The 23,194-nt window shown below is 51.2% G+C and overlaps 3 protein-coding genes across 3 annotated transcripts; 2 read left to right on the forward strand and 1 right to left on the reverse strand.

Annotated features, from left to right (window-relative positions):
• The first annotated feature begins 777 nt into the window (after positions 1 to 777).
• CSUI_005786 (fad-dependent oxidoreductase) lies at positions 778 to 5,466 on the forward strand. The gene is made up of 7 exons (XM_068065956.1): positions 778 to 2,825; positions 3,140 to 3,308; positions 3,641 to 3,733; positions 3,871 to 4,014; positions 4,224 to 4,265; positions 4,410 to 4,536; positions 4,736 to 5,466. The coding sequence occupies exons 1-7, from the start codon at positions 1,507 to 1,509 to the stop codon at positions 4,924 to 4,926; spliced, it is 2,085 nt and encodes a 694-aa protein (XP_067922067.1). The 5' UTR covers positions 778 to 1,506; the 3' UTR covers positions 4,927 to 5,466.
• A 1,693-nt stretch (positions 5,467 to 7,159) lies between these two features.
• Positions 7,160 to 7,897, forward strand: CSUI_005787 (heat repeat-containing protein). The gene has a single exon (XM_068065957.1). It carries the CDS (start codon positions 7,318 to 7,320, stop codon positions 7,795 to 7,797), a length of 480 nt encoding a protein of 159 aa, XP_067922068.1. The 5' UTR covers positions 7,160 to 7,317; the 3' UTR covers positions 7,798 to 7,897.
• An 8,108-nt stretch (positions 7,898 to 16,005) lies between these two features.
• On the reverse strand, positions 16,006 to 22,680 carry CSUI_005788 (pig-p protein). The gene is made up of 4 exons (XM_068065958.1): positions 20,849 to 22,680; positions 18,904 to 19,599; positions 17,742 to 17,860; positions 16,006 to 16,518 (listed from the first exon to the last, which is right to left on the reverse strand). Exons 2-4 carry the CDS (start codon positions 19,512 to 19,514, stop codon positions 16,244 to 16,246), a joined length of 1,005 nt encoding a protein of 334 aa, XP_067922069.1. The 5' UTR covers positions 19,515 to 19,599; positions 20,849 to 22,680; the 3' UTR covers positions 16,006 to 16,243.
• Positions 22,681 to 23,194: the final 514 nt, after the last annotated feature.

Consider the following 23,194-nt stretch of genomic DNA (forward strand, 5'->3'; position numbering starts at 1 on the left):
CTCTTTCAAGAACCTCTACTTGTTGCGGAGATACGTACAAGATTGGGCCCTCTCGGGTGCCTCAAAAAGCGCAGTACGGTTAGCCCAGGCCCGACGTTTTCAAATGGACGTATGCCTGGGAATGGACGACTAGTGACCAGTTTCACGGGTACTATTCCCCGGAGCACCCTGGAGTGTCGTTAGGGCCAGGACTCCTGGACCTCTCTGTGACAGGCCCAGGTGGGGCGGCCCCATCACCGCGGTGTGCAAGGTAACTCCTTGCCCGAAATTGTTTTGCCGTGGCTCGAAAGCTACCTCCCTACGCTTCAGCAGCAGCTCCACTACAGGAAAGACTTCGCCCGGCAGCACTTCTGCCACAGGCATTCGCAATCAGTAACACAGTTTGTTAGCTACCAACCACGCCCAAGGAGCCTTTGTGCCAAATACAGAAACAGCCTTCGCCTCGCCGCAAAAGAGAGACCGTAAGCATCTCGGTTATGACTCTGTACGATGCAATTTGGTGCTCTGATGAAATATTCCTGCTAGACTTTCTCCGCTGACACACCTGGGAGGAAGCCACTCGAGCCATGTCCGACTCATTCAGTTGCTCGCTTGAGCCATACGTGTTTTGCGGAGTGAGTGACTACACACTCACCAGCTTGTGGCAATTGAGCACGCTGTTCATCACGGGGCCACCTCAGAGCGCTTCGGTACGGCGGTCAAAAGAATGTGGTCTGCTGCCGACCACCCAGGGAGTCAAAAAGCTGAAGGGGCCCCGGATTCTTGTTGCCAGCATTTTCGTCTCTTCTCAAGAGCAACAAGTTGCTGTCTATTTGCGTATTTTTTCCCCAGCACCTTCGTATTTTCATCTGCTGTGTGAAATTGGGACTGTGAATACCCCTGGCTCGTCTGGTCTTTCAGCCTGGGCTTAGTTGTTCTCATTTGCCCTGACATCGCGTCGTCGGCGTGGTGCAATGACCACGGGCGCCGGAGACAAGATCATCAAAGGGTTCGTTCTGGAAGCTAAGTAACTTTTGGCACTTTAACCATAAGTCCTTCCATGTTCCGTCATTTCCCGGACCGTCTACGTAGCAGATAGTCGGACTCCTTTCAATTCCCGCTCCTTTCCGCTTACCTTTCACCGCCCCATCTCACGTGTTGCCATTGGTCTGTTGGTGACACTCTGCCTGCTAAGAGGTGATTGTGTGCTTTTTTGCCCTTCGGAACAGGGGCCTTAGTAGTATTCGTATGAGCGTACCGCCTCCAGGCTCTGGGCGTTTTTCTACCTGTTTTCTCAGTAGTTTGAACACGGGATCGATAGTAGCCAACCCTGGGAAGGCCTATCCGATTCCTGTGGAGCGACTCGCTCCGGCTTTATTTTGTTGCCCTGTCCGTTGTTGAGTACCCGTCCATCGTTCCTCGTGAACCTTGGACGACTACGGGCGAGTTGCTTTATTTCGACTGTAGCTCTCCTGACATAAGCTTCCCCGGGTCAAGGCGCGGCGACTTTCCGCCCTTGTTGAAGTCATGGATTCCGGCGCATCTTTAGAATTGGCGCCACAGACGCATTTGTCGGCCCCGTACACCCACGGGAATATTTCATCCTGTCCGATTCCCTCTTCTGTGTCTCCAAGACATGTAATGACGTGCGAGACCACCCCCTCATCAGTTCCCTCCACTTCTTCCGGCTTCCGGGAGAGATCCCTGAAGTTTCTTTCTCTTCAGATCACGTCTTCGACGGACTCTACCTGCTCGCACACGGTCTCGACCCCGGATTCCAAAGCCAGCGATTGTGCGGGCAGTCCCCGCATTGACTCCGATGCGTCACTCTCAACGCAGGGAGGCACATCTGCGGAAGCGAGGGATAGATCATGTCCTCCTGAGCAATGTGGGAGCCAGCAGAAGACGAGAGGAAGAGAAGCTTCGCTCAGCCCTCCTTTTTCAGCTGCAAACTCACCGGCAGCCTCAGCACAACCGTCACCGGAACAAAAACAGGTAGACATAGCAGTGATTGGTGCTGGCCTTGCGGGTCTGACGGCTGCTCTCGCGGTGCACCGAAAGACAGGGCGGATAGTCCATGTGTACGAAAAGACAGACGGAGAAAAATCGTTCTCGGGATCGTCAGGCTGTCGGCCCCCCTCTCCAGGATTAGAAAGAACGGATGAGAGGGAATCTCCCGGAGACAGAGAGATTCTTTTGCGGACGAATGGCTTAGATGCTCTAAGATGCATCGATGAGCAGCTGGCTTGTGACGTGCTTGAGTGCGGCCATATTGTGTATTCCGACTGTTTAGACGTATTCGAGTTTGACCTCAAGACAACCGCCTCAACCCTAGTTTTTGGTATTTATTGGTCTGATTTTCAACAGATCCTCTATAGACACTGTCAGCAATACCCTGAAGGTATTATTTTTTCCTTTAAAAAGGAACTGCAATACACACTGTCAACTTCACTCCCCTCATCGTCAGCTTCCATCCCTGAACCTCTTGTTACATTGTCTCCTGAGACCCCTCCATCAAACGCCTCTACCGCTTCTTCTTCGCCTGTTCCCTCTCCGTACTCACTTCCCTTTGACCATAGCACAGGGGTCAGGCTTACTGAAGATGGCGCAGGGAAACGCCCTCACAGTGGTCTTCTCTCTGACCCCAGTCCCCTCGTCGATGCTGCCCTCACTGACAAGGCTAAGAGAAAGTCAGAAGTAGCTCAAGGTTCATACCAGCCAGGAGTCAAGCTCTGCTTCTACGACGGACAGCACGTTGACGCGAAGCTCGTCATTGGCGCAGACGGGCCTCATTCTTGCACAAGGACGACGTCTGCACCGGGGTCTCGGAAAAGTGACACGTACGGGTCCGTGAGAGCAAACCTAGAGATAAAGTCGAGGTGAAGTGTGGCCGGTCTAGGTATATGGGGGTCTCTGGCGAACGCGGCTTGTCAATCGAACAGTAGTGATATATGATGGCGCCAATAGCCGTCCGTTCCGTCGGAGGTGATGTCCAGCGAGAGATGTCTGTCGCAGACTGCCCAGTCCCGGCGCTGGTGGGATTGCAGCAGAGTGCCGATATAGTTGTGGGCCCTCTAGAAGAGCAGAGGCATAGAGAAAGCTGACATTCTACTGATGGACAAATGAGCAAACAGACACGTGTTTTGACTGTTCGTTACAGGCCCGCTGAGAGAGTGCAGTTTCAGGGTCTTGTTGAGGCGGCCACTCACGAGGAGGAGAGTGCTCGGAATCTCTGGCTTTTCCATAAGGAGACTAATTCTCAAATTTCCGTCATAAAAGTGCTTGGGCCTAACATTTTGACTTGGTCCCTCACTGCGCCGGCATCACAGGTAGCTTTGCTTTCGAGACGCCCTATTGGGTCCTGGAGACTATATACTCCGTCCCTTTGAGGATCCTAGAGAAGCTGTCTCGAGGAACTTCATGTCCTTGTCTCCGTGTTCTTGGGCGAGCGTTGAAGCAACTGACATGCGCGGAGTCAACTTGTGGTTGTCGGGGGAAGGCCTTTCACAGCGCTAGGCCACGAAACCACGGCACATAGAAAAAAGCAGATGGGTAAAGGGTTCGTTTGTTGTTCGTGAAGGAACCCGCTGGCTAGCAGTTACACTGGGGAGTGTTCGCTTTTATTGCAACGATGTGTGTCTTCAACTTGCGCTGCCTTCAGCAGTCCGACGCGCTGAAAAAGAAAGACGAAGAAGCTGTCAAGAACCACGTGCTCGACACTATTACAGGCCTAGTCGAAGGAGCAACATCCAAGGTAACTGACGAATCCAGGTTACCTGTGTTTTCTGCGTCTATGTTTGTTTGAGCAACGAGCAGGCGCACGCAAGAGGCGCATGTCGATACACGGGCACGCCTTTGGACTCCATGCTTCTTTTCCCCAATTGTGCTCAGAATAAGAAGGTCCTTGAAATGCTATATCGCACTGTGGAACGGACGTCAGTAGAAGATATCCAAGTTGTTCATTTGAACCCCCCTGCTCACGCGAGCTGGTGCTGGACACGTTTCGATGACAGGATGGTTTTCGTTGGAAACGCGGTACGGACATCTACGGCCCAGGCCATCTGTTTCACGTGGGACTCTGTCAGTAACACGGCGGCCAACAAGACGGAGCGCCACTCCCGTGTCAGCGGATCGCTTCGAGACTGACGTCTAATGTGCCGCGAGCAATGTGCAGGAGTCGGTCACTGCTTTCTTCTCTTTGTTACCATCTGGAGAGTGGCGTTTGCTGTGTTGCTTGCTTTCAGGCTCACCCAATCTCTCCGAATATTGGCCAGACACATGATCTGGTGCGGCATGATAAACAAGAGCAGGTTTAGTTGCATTGTTACCGCACACGCTGAAGGGTTGCCTCCGGGGAGAAGCTTAAGGGGGACGCGGCAAGTGCGTCACTCGGATGTCCATCTGTGGCGCCTCTTTCATGTTTCTGTCAGACTATCGAGGACACAGTTCAGTTGGCGTACTGCTTAAGCGACTGGCAGCACAGCGACGCCCTGGCCGCTCAACGTTTCTCAAGAATTCGGAAGCAATCACTCGTACATCTGCTCAAGCTTAATGAAGGTAAACACCGCAAAACGGCGTACTTGTGTGTCTCATGAGCAAAGCAGTGGTGTGGTTGTATGCACCGGGTGCTGGCTGCCGGGACAGAGCACACAGCTTCGATGGGCCACGTTAAAGTGCTGACAAGCGAAGGCTGTATGACTGCTCATCATAAATGGCTGACGAGATGCCCCTTCGCGCAGTTTTGGTTGGTTTGCAGCCGTGCAGGCGAATCTCTGGTTGAACGGCGAAGGGGACTGCGACGAAGACGTGCATGAGATGGAAACAGAGACCCCTTCGAATGCCTCTCTGTTCACCAGAGCGAACTTCGTGCCCGTCCGAAGCATTCCCGGATTCCCTGACAGTCAGCAGCTGATGGAGAATGCTGAGCTCGAGACGGAGTATATGTAGTTTTCTGACCTTATGTCCGAGCGTCCTTCTAGTAACGAACGTCGATAGGCAATCACTGCCGGTCTCACGATTCAATGCCGTGTTTCTTTCCGTGTCTCTCCTTAGTGCGGCACCGTGCTTGGAGCCATGGCACACTGGTAGTCTCCGAATGAAAGCGGCTCTGGGCCGAGAAATCACCCCGTGGGGTGGGCGGGACCCCATTCCGTCATATGCCGCTGTGTGTTTCCCAAGTTACGCTTCCGAGCCATGCGCTCCTGCTGTACTTTTCGAGTACAGCGAACCTGCTGGCCAGCAGGAGAGGCACTCATATTGATTTCACACTGTGGTGATTTTTTCTTGACGGTTGCACAGTTCTTCGTGCATGTGTTCTCTAACAGCGGCGGCCGCCCAACCGCACACGAACAGTTCACGACAGCATGCCGCTAAGTGATTTGCTGTCAGCTCCTTTTTTTTGTCATCCAAGTTTTTCTCGTGATCCATGCGATAGCATACTCCAAGAACGCGTCGGCGTTTTTCATCCGAGCTGACCGTATAGGGGCCGAGAAGACGCAAGTGGTGTGTCATAGCCCTGTACGTAGGAGCCGATAGCGCCTCCTAGGGATCTGGCTTGTTTCTTTTCTGTCCCCTTACTCGGTCGGAGCCCTTCAGCTGCGCTCACGTTCGACTGAACGCATTACCGACGAGTATGTCACCAGAGCAGAAAAAAAAATGGTGCATTTAAGTAAGCCAGAATAAGCGTACTCAGTCTCCCAGAAGGAAGACAACATGCCGGGGCGCGCGCGCCGGCCTAGGGTCTGTCGGGAAAAAAAGAGCGTTAGTAGAGCCAACACACTCGAAGAAAAACGGGTCGTACCGGCTAGTTTTCACGTAGCGGTATATTCCCTTTCAGAACCAGCCAACTGGCCCTGGACAGCCGAGCCCTCCAGACAGAAAGGCCGCTTACCTCACGCAGTTTTCCTTTCTGGTAAGATGGTGCCTGCTGGCGACCCACCGTCACACTCTGCGAGCTGACGGGCGGGCATGGCCAACCCTGTAAGGTTCAGTCTGCCGCACACATCACCACAGGGTCTCCATTACGCTTCGGAGCGGTTGAGACCCGACCCGGTAGAGGGGTGTTGCTCGGAGGTGCCGCGCAGCATGCACCTGGAGCAAATTTGCCTGGAATGAATGCTTAGGAAACCACAAAAAACGAATCAACTGCCCTCCCCATGCGGACAAAGTGATTATTTGCGAACATAACTGTCCGCCGGCAGCTGGACTGGTCACGAACTTCGCTTATCCTGTCTGGATGGAGCGCTCCACGAAGCGATCTCGCTTGCTTCTGTTGCCAAGAGACTCAAGTCATGAACGCAGACGTTGTTTTCTGATTTCCGCATTTGCAAGGCAGCTTCGAAAGCCTGCTTTCCGGGCAAGAAAAAAGACTGCACCATATCCAGCATTTCGGGGCCCCCGCCACAAGTAATTGCTTCTCCACTCCGCTTTGGCGGCTCTTTGGCCGAAGTCTCCTTGCAACAACAGCTGTCATGGCAATTTGAACGTTGACTCCCTTGAGTTCTGGCTTGGTATTGGTCGCATTATCGCATGAGTGCCACTCCGAACTTTTTGTCTCCGTCTGGCGTCCCTGCAGCAATTTGGTTCCTGGATATTGTGTTGAGCTGTGCGGGCGCTGTGTCTCTCTGCGACTCCGGCCACGTCACGCAGACGGAAAGTGTTCAGGCGTTACGCCAGACGCACGCGGCTCTGTTTCAGATAAAATCCAGATCTAATTTCGGCCAGCAGCGGGGAAGTAAAAACAACACTGCAAGCCTGTTGTAGGTGTTCCTCTCCACCGAAACCAACTTCTCATCAGTCTGGTCAAAGAGTCGGACGTATCCCAAGCGAGAGAAGGCACATTGCCTACCGACCTCTACATGCTCCGGGTGGCGCTCGTCTTTTTCGAAAGCTGACCAAACTGGACGACGCTTGCAAGCCACCGAACCAATGACCATGTCGGAAGAAGAGGGGCAGCTTCGGGCGCTGTACAGGAGAGATGTGAATTGTCTAGTAGATGGAAGTCGCCGGCTGCGCCTCTTGGCGCTGCAGCGACTCTTATCTCTTTTTCAAGGCGCGCCGCCGAAGCAGCTGTCAACAAACCAGCACTCCCGGACGAAGATGGACCCTGCAGGGGATTCGCCAGACTCCGCTTCCGCAGGAGACCCGTGCCCTGACAAACTGCAGATCCCAGCCACATTCTCGAGGCAGTCACTCTCTCAATTTTTCCTCGACGACGTGTGCGAGCCTTGCTTGCAGTTACTTACAGATGAGTCCTCTGAAAGCTGCAGGGAGCAAGCCGCCCTTCTCCTGAAAGAAACTATTTCGTGTGTTCTAAACCCGCGGTCACTTTGCTCACTCATGTCTACAAACGGGAAACTGGCTAGAAAGCACGCTTCATCTTCCTCCTTGCACCTTCTATCCGTTCTTCGGAGCCGACTTGATGGGACACCATTCACCGAGACAAGCGAGGAGATACGAGGGATTTTAGTTTCTATCCTGATCCTCCTGGTTCGGGCCGGGGAGCGGAGGTCGGACCTCCGGTCCCAGTTAGACTTGGAGGCAGCGTCCAGCTGGCAAACAGTAGACATCGAAGACCCCTACCCGTTGGAGGGTGACGGACTGCAAACCGTGGAACACTCTCAGGCGGAGCGGGAGGACAGCGCGGGTTCCGTACCGAGATGGGATGTCGATGACTTTGTCGATGAACTGGCTCAGTGTGTCACACAAGCCCTCTCGGACCACGATCCGACCAACAAGCAGCTGGCGTGCCAGCTGGCCGTACTCCTGGGAGACCACTTAAGCCACCGCGCTCTCTCCAAGGCATGTCTACCTCTGTAGTCATCTCTTGGGAAAGGAGAACACACATCTTGGTGAAGAGTTCACTGCACGTCAAACAGGCAGCCGATGAAATGCAATTATCCGAGAAAACGTAAAGGGGCTGATTACGAAGAGAACCAGACAGTTCATGAGCTTTGTCCAGTTCAACCCCCGAAGGGTACTAGAGCCAGCTGTGCTCAGCGGTTACCAAGCAGTAATTGAGATATCTAGCGCTGCTTACAGCCGTACGGTCATTGTGCACTGCCAAAGAGGTCACTGCCACATAATCAGTTCCCGCAGTTTCTTCACATTTCCGTTGCGGAGCTCAGTGTCTCTGTAGTTTCGTCCAAGAGCCAATACGAACAGTACAAGCGTCCCTTCAGGGGTGAGGCCGTAAGGCTGCTCAGCAGTCAAGCTTACTTGAACTGCCTCCGTCTGAAAGCACTGAAACACGTTTCTCCAAACAAACAATGCTGTCAGCGGAGATGCTAGGCGCGCACTAGACACCGAGGCTGCGCGGCGCCACACCCGTCTATTAAGTTGTTGTAGGGTCGAAGGAAGCCCTTTGACAATTCACTCTTCTGGATGTCGATTCGCGGATTTGTGCGCAGAAGAACGACATCATAATCGGGGCGACTCTCAAAAATTTGAGGCACCAGCAACGCAGGGTCCGCTGGGTAAGCACTCAGCTGTCTTCAGACACTGTCAGAGAATATCCACACATCTGCAGCTTTGAACTGTGAAGGCCCCGGTCCCGTCTCGGGAGGGGGAGAGGAGGAGCAGCCTTCGCGCCTCCAATCAACCATGGCTTCCGTTCCGCTGCGATAGGTAACGACCTACAGCCCCCCGGCAAGCGGTAGTTCTCCGGCCATCTGCGGCATCAACTTGATCAGCAATCCGGCTACGCATGCTTTTGTCTCGCTCTCGCAGCACGCCCTCCATACTATCCAGCACAGTGGCAGTGCCGGCGCTATCAACGCAGGGACGACCAAGAAGATGATGGATGCGATTCACAGTCTGGTACAAGAAGAGACTGTTCCTCCAGTTAGGTATCGTCAACCACGACGCGTGCCGGCTTGTGTCTTTTCTTCTGAAGCAGAATAGCGAGCGTTACCTACGCTCATCGGACGACTACTGGCTGCTGGGCTCGCAATACCCCTGTGTGTTTGCCCTCCCGATCACTCGGCGAGGTAATCTCGCCGGATGATCGAGCTGGGTGATGCCAAGAAAAGGGTACTCCCTCACCTTTCGTACAACAGACTAGGGCAGTCGAGCGACACGTGTTTCGAGAGTTGTGGTTATAACCCTCACGTGTCCCGTATAGCAGACTTCTTTTGACAGGCTCGCGGAATTACGCTGCAAGCGGGTCCACGAGCGATATCCCTCGTGAACCCGCTTGCCTGCACTTGTCTCACGTCAGTCCACCCCGCTTTGTTTTGCAGTGGAGCTGCCTGGCAGTCTGCGTATAACAACAACGATGTGAAGGCCACCTTAGAAGACAAACTGGATGAAAGCGCGAGCCATGCGTGTTTCCCATAAAAACAGGCGCAAAATCTGTACCTGCATCGCCTTCTGGTTCCGAACACTGCCACTCCGGATCATCCGAAAAGAAGTTCCCCGGCTGCTTGCCTTCCTGCTGACCTGCGCCAGCGATGAAGATGTATCCGTCGCTAATCATGCTGCTACCGTTCTGCGCGTGAGCCAACAAGATGAAACTGCAGTCGCCAGGCTGAGTCCGAGCACGGTATCTGCTGAGTGAAAATATGTGTCGCCACGGCGGCTGCTTCTGAACATTGCCGAGACAGTCATTAGAGCGTCGCCTACCAAAATCTCTGAAGGTTCAACAGTCTCGTCGCCTCCAACTATTGGCCTTTCAAGTTGCATTTGGTCTCGGCGCGCAAAGTTTGACATGTATCTGATCGCATCCTGAGTTGCCTCCGCCGGGTCCCCTAGGCCAATGTTGCTCTTCAAGGATACTGACTGAGATGTGCTCACCCCTCCGGGTGCACTCTCATGACCACTCTCGTTGCAGCAGTAGAAAAGCAGTTCTCTGTAACTCCCGCGCTTCAGGCATGTTATTGAGGAAAGTGTCCCTTGTCCGTACACTACCTGGATGCATGGCGTTACAAAGCTATCCTGTTCCGTGGCCGCAGTCGGCTGACAGCTGGCGAGCACTGTGATCGGCCTTCTTTCGGACGAGCTACCCGCGGCGCTCTGCTGTTACGTCTGGGCGTGCGGGCTTGTCAGGCTATAGCAGTCCCCTGCTTGGTTCAGCTAGCGGAGAAGCCTACCAGCGTAGGCCGTCCAGAGGGGTCGAAGACGAACCGCCCACCTAGAAATCGGCTCGCATCACGTGTGGGACAGCGTACAGAAGGAGAAAGCACTGACGGGAGCGACGATGAGGACGAGCCCGGAAGCGGCTGGTCTCGAAGTCCCTCTCTGGCAGAGACGGAGATACTAGAACGGAGCTGGACTACTGCAGGAGCATCCCGGCTCGGACTGCTTCGAGATTCTCCTCCTCTAGTCAGTGCAGTGGAGTGGTTTCGTGGCAGGGCGCCCTCACTGCCGTTCTCGTTTTCTCAGTCTCGGATCTTGCAGGCTTCCGGTTCAGCTGAGTCAGAACAGCTTGCTCCGTTGCAAAAAACACTGCTGGAAGCTGAGGGCTCCCAGGCAGGAGGGAAAAGTGCTGCCGACGCCGTTGCGTACCTGAGCGAGGATCTGGCTTTCTTGGGCGAGCTTCTGCGCCGCCACCTAACCACAATCCTGCCCTCGGTACGTTTTCGTTCTGATTCTGGTACACGCTGTTTACACGCGGTGACGAGGAAGATGCACTTCATTTCCTTTTTACGATAATACTCTTGTCTCCCTCTTATACGTAGTCAGCTCGCTTCAGTGAAGAAGGAGGCGCCAGCATCGATCCCATCTGTACATACTTCAGTACGACAGATGGAGACCGCGTACTTCATATTCTCCGGCTAAGGTGCAAGTTTCCCGCCGTTAGATACTCTGTCTTTGCGGCTGCAGATTATTTCCACAGAAACGCAAGCTCTCGATTCATGCTTCGGGCCTTTCCGATCATGCAAAACTCTTCGGTCGCTGCGGCTATTGCTGGCGCTGGTTCCTCCAGTCAGCCTTGGAGCTCATCTCGAATCAGTTTTCAGATTCTTATGCAAGGCCTGTCAACAGGCCGACAACCCTTACTCCCAGTCTGATTCGTCTCAGCCTTCTTACTCATCTCAGAGGACCTCCAGTCTCGCGGAGTTCTCTTTGGCACTTGCGGATGCCCAGACCAACGCGCGGGTGGAGAAGCACTTTACTGTCGGGTATACGAGTAGGAACACCAACAAAATACCTCGCCCGGAGACTGAAAACGATCTTAGCGCAACAACACAGAGGGGCACATGCCTGTCCATAGAGAGTGACGATGAAACCGAGTCGTTCTCTGAGAGCATGGTCTCTAGCGTACCCACCGGATTCAAAGCTTACCTTAATGTGGTCAGGGAGGCAATGGCCTGCGCTACTACAATCGCAGCTTGTGTCTTGTCGCCTGCGTGGATGCAACCAGTCAGTATGCTGCTTAACGTGGAACAAGAGACTCTGGCACGCTATTCAGAAAAGGTCGCCCCGCGCCTGGAAGGTTACAGGGAATACCGGTCTACCATGCAGAACGATGGCGCCGTCCGGCGTGCCCGTGAGGACACGTCACGCGGAAGCGAGCCGGAGGGCGGCTTGGAGAGCCAGACAGCGGTCGACATTCGTCGTCAGATGCAGCAGGCGGAAACCCAGGAATCGAGCGAGAAGACAAACGGAACTCAGAAACCAAGCTTGAGCCAGCCAGGTTCCGGTGCCGTCTTTAATCGGCCGTATGCGACGGTTCTTCTTGGTCAGATGCTGGGAGTCCGTGAAATCCTTCAGCAAAGCCAATGCGGAGATCACTGGGACGCAGACGATGCAGCGTTCTGCATTGACATAATAGAGCAACTAATCGACCCTTCAGCCTCGGAGAGACAGCGAACAGCGGCCTCGAAAAGGGAACCGACGCTTGCTGAAGAAGAGGCAGGGATCAGGTCTTTTGCCGAGCCGTCCTTCGAAGTAATCGAGCTCAACGCGGAGGTTCCGAGTGAAGTTTGCGTTTTCGTTGCCACATCGGTGGCCGCTGTTCTCAGAGCTTGCCGCAATATTTGTCAAGCTGAATGGCCACGCCTACTGGGAATCCTGCTGCGGCTGCGAGTTGTTGAAGGAGTGCCTTCAAGCTTGATTGACAATTGCGTACGTCCGCTCTGCGCCCGCGCGATACTACTCTCGGACCTGTGAGAGGATCTCAAAGTCAGTAGCTCGCCTTCGAACCGTTCAGCGGCATCTTTAGTGGGGAGTGACACTCTGCGCCTTGCATGTTCAGTAAACCTCGCTGTTTTGAGTGTACTTTTCGTTCGCACCACTAGACTGTTGCGTTGTTAACATCAGGTTCTGCCTGTTGACTCTGCTGCGCGCTACAGCTTCGACTGCTTTCCGACTACAGCGGCGTGTCCCGCCCGCGGATGTGCTTCGCCTTTCTCGGGTCTTTTGTGAACCGAGAACGGCTTCTCTCGCGCCGACTGCCAAGCTGTGAAGACTGTACAGCTCCAGCAGGCTGCGATCAGAGCAGCCTGTTAGCTTCGTGGAGTTTTTCAGATCCGAGGAGACTAGTGATTCTCCATCTCTTAGAGGAGGCCCACAGAGCAGCAATTCTCTCTTCAGATTCAACCGGACAAACTCCAGCAGATCTTCCATTGCGTGGTCAACTCTGCTCACGAGATAAGGGGACTGAGGAGGAAGAAGAAGCAGTTGATGAATGGCAGCGAAAGGCGATGCTACTGTCCAGAAGATCTTTCTGCGGATCTCCAGTCGAGTGTTCACCAGCTAGCGAAAACCCCCGCCAGTCAACGGTAGCCTGTCCGGAGACATTACTCCGAGGACAGGGACAGCCCAGCGATGTCGCCGACTGTGGAAACTGGTTGCGCGGGTTACTTCAGATCTTGGAAAGGCAGGCTGATCCCGGTGAAGTGCCCCCTACAGTCCGGGTCGATGTTTTGGCAATCCTGTTCGAGCTCTATTGGAACCCTGGAACAAGACACGCGATCGTGTAAGGCGCCTGCAACAGCAACAACACGGAATCAGCACTTCATCGCTGCACCACTTAATTGTCGACTCTCCAGACACGCCGCGTTCGGTGAGTTGAAAAACTGCCCGGCTAAGTAGGCTGTGTCTCTCTGAGAACGCAATCAAGTCATAGAGGCGCAGCACAACAACGTAGACACGAAACAAGGGCTCGTCTCTCGAAGCATGCCAGTTTTACGCCGAGGTCGAGTCCATACCACCGTTGTCGGCAGGGAAAATCCAGGTTCTTATTGAAGAAGCCAAGAAGAGCCCGCGATGAGAGTGTTTTTTATGTGACGTAATCAAGGGACCAAGCTGGTTCCTCACTGCAATCACAGTTCAGACGGGTGCCAAACCCGGGCGAGGGCTTCGTACGTCGGGACAAGTGTGATTGTCTCAGTCCGGAAAGCGAGCCCAAGCACTTCCGGAGACAAACTTCCGCCTATTCGATTTTCGAGTCAATAGCTAACCAAGAGACCGCAGCTCCTGGCAACCACTACCTTAGCCTCCTGCTGTACCACACTTTCGCCAACAGGGAAGTGCAATCATGTGGGCTCATCACTAAGGATTTAGCTGCAAGTGTGCCGGGGTCTTGCCGTTTTCTCGGTTGTTTTCGCCAGGGGATACTCTTTTTTTGCTGTCAGTGTCATCATTCACCCCAATCTGCTCTGGCGGCCCGGAGAAGCGAACGCGAAACTGAGAAAGGTGAGCTCAGGTTGGATCTGATACACGGGTCCTTCAGGAAGTCTGGTAACGCTTGGAGAAGGCGGCATCCCGCATTCGTACAGCCGGGAAAACAACACGCTACGGTTTTCTCTTGTGTTCTTTTGTTGCTGGCACAGGCCGCTCTCGCTTGTCTCTCGGCCGTCCTTTCAAGTGTCGCGCCACGGCAGGGCTGTATGGAAAACGATGTCGCTCTGCATCCAGATTCAAAGTACTGCTCCGAGCCTTCACGGCAGGACAGTGCCAGCTCTTTTTATAGACCAGACGAACCCGTGTACAATACATCGCTACGCCTGAGTGAACTTATGGAGCCTTTGGTGCCTTCTTTGTTGAGCTGCTTAGAGGATGATGGCCAGCCCGATACTCGGAGCTTGACTGCGAGTATCCTCGGCCAGCTTTTCGAGCTCCTCCGCGAAGCACTCCACTCGCACGAGCTACCACATACAGATATTACGAATCGGCTAGGGATAGTGTCGGGGGCTGACGTATCAGGAGGGGTATCATGTAAGGGGAAATCCCACGAACAGAATAGCGGAACCTCTTCCTCTCCTTCCACACTAAGCTATGTCCCTCCGGCCCAACAGCGTGAATACCTTGCACTCTGCTCATCCTTGTATGCTGCCCTGCTTCAACGGCTGGACGATGCGCGCAGCTGTGTGAGGGTCTCTGCTGCTCGGGCACTTTCTGGTATGCTTGCTTTCTTGAAAGAGCTTAGACTCCAGAGTCGAGGCATGCATTTTCTCCAAACTGATACCCCGACGGAACCCACCACTGGAAAGTCGCTTGGAACATCTCAGAGGCCGCGTCGCGTGAAAGCGATAGAGCCTGGCACCCAGGAAGGGGAAGCGCTTGACGAGAAGCCGGCCAACCGGAAGGGCGAAAGTGGAAGCTCGCCGGACACAGATAAGCCGGACAGTGGGCCACCGGAGGCAGACGGGCCCTCCGACCCCAAACTGCAAGAGAAGGCACCAAGCAATCACCATGAACCCTCGTGGTCCTGGCAGTGTCTCGAGTTCCTGGTAAAGGGTTTAATGACCTTTATAGACGATAAGGACGAGGAGCTTGCCGGGGTGATTGCCGAGACTGCGCAACTCGCCGGAGAGTTGAACCCCGATCTTCTCCGACGGGTAACCTCGGTCACGACACGGACCGCTTCCCCCCTGGCACGTGGCCTCTTGTTTCAGCTTCAGCGGTTACTCTCGTGTATACCCGTTATCGCGTGTCTTATACATATTTAGATTCAGGAAGCAGACCTCTCCATCATCCGACGTCTTGACTGTATGGATCAGGCTCTTGCGTCCTATCCGGACGCGTTACTTTACTTCGAAAAGCCCCATGATGCAGCGACTTCGAGAAGTAGAAACAGTGCCAAGGGAGAAGCAATCACCTTCGTAACATACAGACATATTAGTACGCACGGAAATGATGATAACAGAACACAAAAGCCTATTTGCGGGAGCGAAGGGTTGACGCGTGCTAGGCTGTTTTGACAACATGCCTGCTTCGTCGGGGACTTTGTGGTGATTTCAGGAGGCTCTGGCAGCGACTGGGCAAAGTCTACACACAGAAAGATACGAGCGGCTGGCTGCCTTCGCGGAGAAGCTCCAGGGGTGCACTTCGGCTACTGCACCACCCGCGACAGCATCGGAACAAGGGGAGCAGTGATGAGAAGCCGAAGACAACCGAGCCCGTGGGCATGCGGTCACACCGTTTGAGCCCGATTCCCTGCCACGTACCAGCCAGGGACGTGATTCCTTTGTGTGCCGTGTGTGTTTGACCGCTCGCTACAGACACCCAATTTACAGACGGCCCTCCACTGCCTCAACGTCTCCACTGCTGAAGTCGATGGTCAGGCCCGTCCCCACAAATGGTTTCCTTCTACATCCAAGCCGTGGCAGCCAACTGTTTCACGCTTTTCTCCACGTGTCCATCTGGTTCGTTCAAGTACCAGGAGAAAAGCCTGTTGCAACTAGAAGTCTGGTTAGTTTCCGTTGCCTGGCCTGCCGGGACGCGGTGAACCACCCTAACACCGTAGAAACCGTATGTGCACTTGGTGTTAGCTCGGCTGTCGCCACCAGTCTAATATCTGCATGAAGCGTCGTCGTCCAGCGTTATCATCGCGGCGGCCGGTGCCTCATGCGAGATCATCCCGAACGACGGGAGCGACTAACTCCCCCACCGCCGTGATAGGAAGATCAGTCATATATGGCCGAAAAAAAAGACTAGTCTTTTGCATCGTATCAGTAACAGTCTTGGTATGCCCCTGCTGACCCGAATGTCAGGGCCTGTGACTCTGGTAAGCAACCTTGAGCTGTATGCGCTTTTTGTCGAAAGCTGTCAGCAGCTAAGCAGTTGGAAAATTTATTGCTTCTCTGTTAACCTGTCTCAAGTAACCGGAAAAAAGTCCAACTCACACTAAATGCAGCAGATGCCGCTGTCAAAAACGGGGGACTCTCCCGACGGAGGGACCCTCCACCGAGCCGATAAGAGAGCTTTGCCCGAGAAGACAAGAAAACTTTCGTTCCACAACTGTTCTTAAGAAGACAGATTTCCGTGCTGTCCGGATGTTTTCCCTCTCTTAAGGAAACCCTTTCGGGCTAGCTCCGTTCTATCGTGAAAAAGAGTTTGGTGAAGGAAAGAGAGGAAACATGATTCGATTGACAGCTCCAAGAGGTAGAACGTGAATGTCAGAAACAGGTATCTTTTGACGTGGGGGACAGGGTAAGGAGGCGGAGGAGGAATCTACCATGAAAACCGACTTTTCCCCTTGAGCGTCAAGGCTTTGCTGACTAGCAAACCTAGCCGCCGAAACAGACGAGATTAGGGCGGCTTGATGTAACTGCGCTTTGAGGCGCTCAGGCACCTTAGAGATATCTGTCTTATCTGAAAAAGCATATAAGAGACCCAAGCCACAAAAAGACCAAATCTCCAGTGAAAGATGGAAAGACAGAAAAGGAAGAGTTTACAGAGGTCTTGACCGCGTGACACTCCTATTAGCAGCCAGGAATCTTGTGCCGATGTGCCTAGCTGTACTGCCAGGTACAAGACAGAAACAACGATCACTTTGAAGACTAAGAAACGGATGACAACAAGAGGAGAAAGAAAGCATGCAACGAAAGAGAAAATCTTGATCCAAAAACGAAGCGAAGAACAGGAAATAAGAAAGAAACACACATACAAAACAGGGAAGGCAAAAACAACCCCTTCCTCTTCTCGAGGAAAAAGGAATCCACCGACCTCTCTCTCTTCTCAAGCTGAAACTAGCAAAGGATGGAAAAAAGACCACTCTTTCTCTCGTGCACGAATCAAAACAATAGAAAGAGGTCTATTCTAAAACAACAGGATCTGATGTACTGCAACACGCAGGAGTTCAAAGGGAGACGGGGAGACACGACGTTCCGAACGGTGAAGATTCACGAAGTAACGTACACCCGGATGATGGTTGAAGATAGGTACATACATTTAGAGATAGAGCGACAGATACGTAATCAGGTAGAGGTATGTAGACACGGAGAGGAAAAAACACCAAGAAACGAAAGTAAGCATGGTGGGGGAGGTAGACAGTATTCAAAACAGAGACACGAGAATAAGCACGACTCATCCGAGTCAGAAAAGGATACAAGCGAGGCTAGCAGCAAGCATAGAAAGTCTTACCCCATGTGATGCTATGTGGAGACAGACATATACAAACAAGTTGAAAACACCCACTGTGTTTTCTATCTCCAGGAAAATCGTCGCGGGGATCTTCTTTGGCGAAGCACAAATATCCACCTCTCTATCTAGCAGATCGGGTGAATAAGGATATACATATATATAGCGTATATATGTAAACACGTAAATATAGACGCTTATATGTGTATGTATCTCTATGTAGGAAAGGTGTATCGAGAGAAGCTCGTACTGGTAGTACGAGAGATAGCGGCACTAGTAGCAGCTTCATGCTCGACAGGGACGGGGTTTTTCAGATAGGTTTCCTGCTGTCTCTATCCATCCCGACGCAACACGTAAACAGTTAAAGATACAACCCAATCAACACAGGACAGAGGGAAGCGAGAAAAGCCTGAAGAGGAACACGAGTAGGACGGAGAAAAAGAAGAACAACTGACCTGGAAGGAGACGATAAGAATCGAGAGGTACCGTAAGCATGAGATTGATTGCAGTGTATAAAAAGAATGCCGCCACTAAGCATATCAACACGATCACCGGAAAAGCAATAGCCCAGTACCTGTGTACATACACCCCAGCATAGCACGACGACTCATGTCTGTCTATCTATCTACACTGTATCCTCTTAACCATAGACGTATGCATACATGCAAAAGTAGCGATACAGGCTAGCCGTACTGTCCCGTTTACCGGTTGCTGCGTGACGACGAGCTAGACTTCTAGAATAAAGATGAAAAACCACAGAACGAATCGCTCGCCTACAGACGAGTCATATCCATCTGCCAAGGGTATCACAATTTCAAAGCAGAAGCTCCCCGTCTCTCTTCACAAGAGCCCACCTACGTGCTCATAGAAGAACGACAGTAAACTTGCGAAACAACATAGGTCTACTTAGGTACGTATACATACACAGTATGCATATATATATATATATGCATATGCATAGACAATAGCCATATATCTATGGAGATATAGGAAAATCTGCGGTATGTAGATACGTATGCCCCTCCCTTGATGGTCTAGATACGTGCCAGTGGATTGCCAGGCTGCTAGAAAGAGAAGCTCATAGGTCACATTGAAGTCTCTATGGCATAGCACTTTTGTCGATTTTTCTTCTTAGAAGGGGCGTGTTTGTTCCCCTCTACAGAAAATGAACGGACCCTGTAGCTACCTGTTTTATAGATGTGAAGAATAGGAAAAGGAAAGACTTTCGTTATCCCAACGATGTCAGGTGTATGTAAAGGGGTGTGGAGACAATTGAGATTCTCGCGCCAACCTCTGTCTCCAAGAGACCAATCCATTCAGAAGAGTGATTGATGCGTGTTGATAGACAGACGTAAAGCGACAGAAGATAAGAGAAATCGTGAGAATCTATGCTTCCTGTCGAGACAGAGAAATTGAAGTTATCTCATGGAGAAAAAGGAAGTCTAGATGATGTATAGGAAGCATAAGGAACAAGCAGAAATCGTGGTTGCTATGCTTTCTGAAGGCATGATCGTGAGACAGATGAAAAGTTTGAAGGGGAGAGAAATAATCGAGAGAAAGAGAAAGAAGAAGAGAGAAAGAAGAAGAAAAAGAAGAGTGTAGAGAGAGTGAACTTACGGATCCAGGAGATAGGTTATGGATAGACGGTGGAAGTACTTATGAGGAAGAAGAGCCCAGAGAAAGCAGAAGGAGAGAACAGCAATTGAAGCTATCCATGATACAAAGCCATGAACTTCTGTCGACATATCACAACTTTCTCTCTTTTGTCCTCGATTTTCCTCCATAGGAAGGAGAGAACCACAGGCACACGAAAAAGAAGAATCTTCTCCTTGGTCACATGAGGGTCTTCTTCTTCTTTTCAGCGGAGAAGACTGGAAAGAGCACGGAGAAAGAAGACTCCTGCTGCTGGTAGGAGTAACCGCAGGAGGCGGGGGCACATGACCTCTGCGTTTGTATGGGTGTAGGCGGGAACAGAAAGAACACAAAGGAGAAGCAAAAAAAGAGTCTTCGTCTTCTCTTGAAGGACTGTGAGGAGGTAACGGGCGAGACTTAAGGAAAGATGAAGATAGAAAACCTTTGTTTCCTTCGCCATGACAATGATAATGATGTCGACCGGATGGGGATACTAAATCCTTTCTTGAATCCTCGCATGGAGGCCATCTTTCTCTTTTCGAAAAGAGACAACGTGTAGAGCTAGATGGTTTGCCAGGATCAGATTCTTCCGACATGATGGCGCGGACAATAAAGTGAGAGAAAAAGAAACACGAGAACTCCAAGAGAGCGAGACAGAGAGACGGAATCCTGAAGAAAGACCTAAACAAGCAGGAGGACGTATTCACGCCATAGCACAAAGAAAGGAAGCGATCGAGCTAATGTCAGGAGCATGTTGTAGATCTCATGTTGAGGCTCTACAGAAAAAGGAGAGAAACAGGTGAAATAAATAATAAGAAGACAGGCAAGAGAGGGAAGCTCACTTCAGAGATAAGCGCATAGGGAACAGAAGCGGGAAAGAAATGCACGGATAGCTAGAAATGCACGGATCTCTAGATTGATAGAGTCCGACGAAAGATCAGATCAAGACGAAATGAGACAAAACCTGCCGTGAAGATATGAGGTCTGTGTTACTTGAAGATTCGATCCTGGTGCTCTGCGTCTAGGCATCTAGACAGGAAAAGATGAAGAGCGAAGGAAAGACAGCAGATGTAACCGTTGCCCTTTCATGAGAGACGTGAGTGCGCCTCAAAGGTACGAGAAGACAGTGTGAAAGAAAGACGAGAGTAATTGGAAGAATCTCGTTTTCTCTATCTCTGTTCCCCTCTTGTCTCAAGGGCTGGGCATGCAAACATGCTCTTTACTTGACTCTCATCTCGTGCATGCGTTAGGAATATGATGTATCTCTGGACGGACAGACATCGGGCCGCCACCGTTCTTCCACCAGAAAAGAGAAGCTTTCATATCTCCCTATATCTCTCGGAACATGTGTAGAAATCATGTGGAAACAAAGAACAGAATAGACCATGCCTTGATAAGCTACAGATCTTCGTCTTCATGCAGAAGCTTTCTGTGCACCCTTTCAATCGTCACTTTCTTGTGCTACGTTCCGCGTTCTCCCGCTGATGCGAGCATGAGGAATCCGCACTTAGCTTCCCGACTTCATCTGTATCGACCTCAGATACGAGAGAGAGACAAACGAAGAGAAGGCTTCTTTTCCTCGATCTCACGTAGTATCTGTATGGAGAGACTAGCAGAAACCATCAGATCTAACTGAACGGAGAAGTCATGGAGCACCGCGTCTTTCCTTGTCTGGATTCGGAGAAGAAAGAAAGAAGACTCCATGCATTCCAATTGTAGTCTATTTTGCGGACAGTGCCCTCTTACGCAGTACCACCTTCGCGAGTGTGTGTTCGGTTCTCTCGGATAGGAACAACGGCAGAAAGAGAATAGGGAAGAATAGTAAAGACAAGGAAGACAAAGGTGACGAATGAATGGATGGCTTTTAGCGCGTTTTCTGAAGTGGAGAACACAAAGGGAAGGGGTCATAGCTTCTTGAGCTGGCCAGTACCTTTCACAGACGGAAGTTCGAAGATATCTTTACGACATTTCGATTAAACAATAGCTGTCTCCTTGACCGACACAAGAGTCGCAGTCAAAGCTCCGGTCTCCAACCCTTTTCTCTTCTCTCTCTTATGTTTATCTTCTTGCATTCCTCATAGAGAGCTAGCCAACACAACCTTGATAAACATAAGAAAGATGAATCTGGCTGACTTTATCTCTTCTGTCATCCAGACCCCTTTGCCCTTGAGACTCCTGCTGTCTGTACACTCGGTTGAGATTTCAGAACCAAACAGCAGCGAAACAAGACTTCTCTTCTCTGTCGGATCTTCTGTTGCCTGACAGTGATTTCTTTGATTGTTCTGATGGAACGCGGCAGGGGTTCCTCGTATTTAGAACAGTGTGAATCTTCTCATCCAGTGAAACAGAAATCCGTCTTTTCAAGAGAACAAATGAAACAAACACAAAAAGCCACTCTACACGAAACGTATTTCATTCGTACACTTTTATGTCTCTGTCCTCGCTCTGCAAAGCAATCCGTCTTCCTCCCCCGCTGAGAGATTGTTCCACAGGGAAGCAACGAGAATCTCTATGTTCCTGAAAGGCGAGGCCAAAAGAAAGCTTGCTTTAATTCAGCACTTCACTTCAGCTTCTTATACTCACTCGTGCACACCCACAAGAAAGAAATTAAGAACAAGACCTTTCTTCGATCGTGAGTGCACGCCTTGGTAGCTTTCTTCTTCTTTTACTAGACATGGTACACTACCCCTTTCCCCGTACTACGGCTGATGACTTCTTCTTGACAGCGTCAGGTGTACATACACTCCAAGAAGGCTTTCATGTAAGTACCGGGAGACCGTATGACTCATTCCTGGTTGCTTTTAACAACGTGAGACACTTGCCTTGCATTCCCGATCTTACACAAATTGCTCCTTTTGTTGTCTCGGGCAGCTCATTAGAAAATGAACAGAAAGGCTTGTAGCGAAGTTCTTTGCTTGAAAGATCTTTTCAGTGCAGTCCTTTCACCTTCACCTTGATGTACGTGCACTTCAGTAACCATTAGAATCATACTCTTACCGCTACTACAAGACTGAGGAAGAAAGTTTGCAACGTCCCTCCATCTTCTCTTCCTTTCATACTCTCAGAGATGTCATTAGTCCTCTTTGCCAGGCGAGTCCAGCCTGCCCACTCCGCCGTACATTCAAGGGGCTAGCCATGCATACATCTGTACACATCTCTCTCTCTCTCTGTGAATATGTTTCTTATGCCTGAAGCCTCCTCTGAATACACATCCCCCCTACACTATACCCATGCGGTTTTCAACATGAACAGAGTAGTCACACAAACTTCATAGAAGTTGTTTTCTCTGGTCTCTTCGTCCCATCTCCTGTGTCATGTCCCTACTCGACCGCATGACTATGCCTATGCACTTAAATGTCTCTCTGTTTACACGAGACATCCATCTTCCTTTCCTTGCTGCCATGTCTTTCTATCTACTGCTATGACTCCTCCTTCTACTCCTAATCCATCTTAATCTGTGCTTTAGATCATCGTCGCCCCCTTGCCTTTGATCGGAACGATCCCCCGCCCTTCTTTGATTTCCTTTTCTGAGCTGCCTTCAACCCACGTTTATCTTTCTTGAGTCGTCGATCTACGAGCTTCACTTTGTCGTTACCTCCTCCTCCGCCTTTCTTCTTTCCTCCTTTCTTCTGTGCCATCTTTCCACCGCCAACACGACGCGTCACGACGTAAGCTTTATCTCTCTTGCCTTCAGCTGGGTGTCACAGCAAAGAACACGAAAGGCAGTATACAAATGCCATGCCCATGATGAATGAGAAGAAGGCTCTCTCTCTACTATACGGACGAAGGAAAAGAATCAAGTGAAGATACAGAGAGATAGAATGAAAGAGAAGAGGAAGAACGAGACATGATAGAAAGAAAGAGAGAAAAAGAAGCAAAGAAAGAAGAGAACCACAGGAGAGAAAGAGAGAGCGAAAGAAAGAGAGAGAGAGAGACAAGGTCTCGTGCGTCACACGGTATAATTCATCCCTTCTGCACAGAATTTGGAGAGGACGTTGCATATAATAGAGACATTTCGTCAGATTAAGCAGGGGAGACAGCGAATAGGAGAGATAAGTAAATTGTTAGATAGGGGGGTCTTCACAAGATATGGAATGCACGGGAAGTTTCTCTTTCTTCGCTATCTTGCTTTCTTTATACAGCTATCTACTTCCTATGCCTATGCACATCTGCCTATCTATCTCTTCTCTCCTTTCCCCTGTGTCTGTACAGATATTCTCTTTTTCTCTCTTGCTCTCTCTCTCTTTTTCTTCCTCTCTCTTTCTCTCTGTCTTTC

The sequence above is a fragment of the Cystoisospora suis genome, assembly GCF_002600585.1.
Source record: "Cystoisospora suis strain Wien I chromosome Unknown contig_2809, whole genome shotgun sequence".
NCBI lineage: Eukaryota > Apicomplexa > Conoidasida > Eucoccidiorida > Sarcocystidae > Cystoisospora > Cystoisospora suis.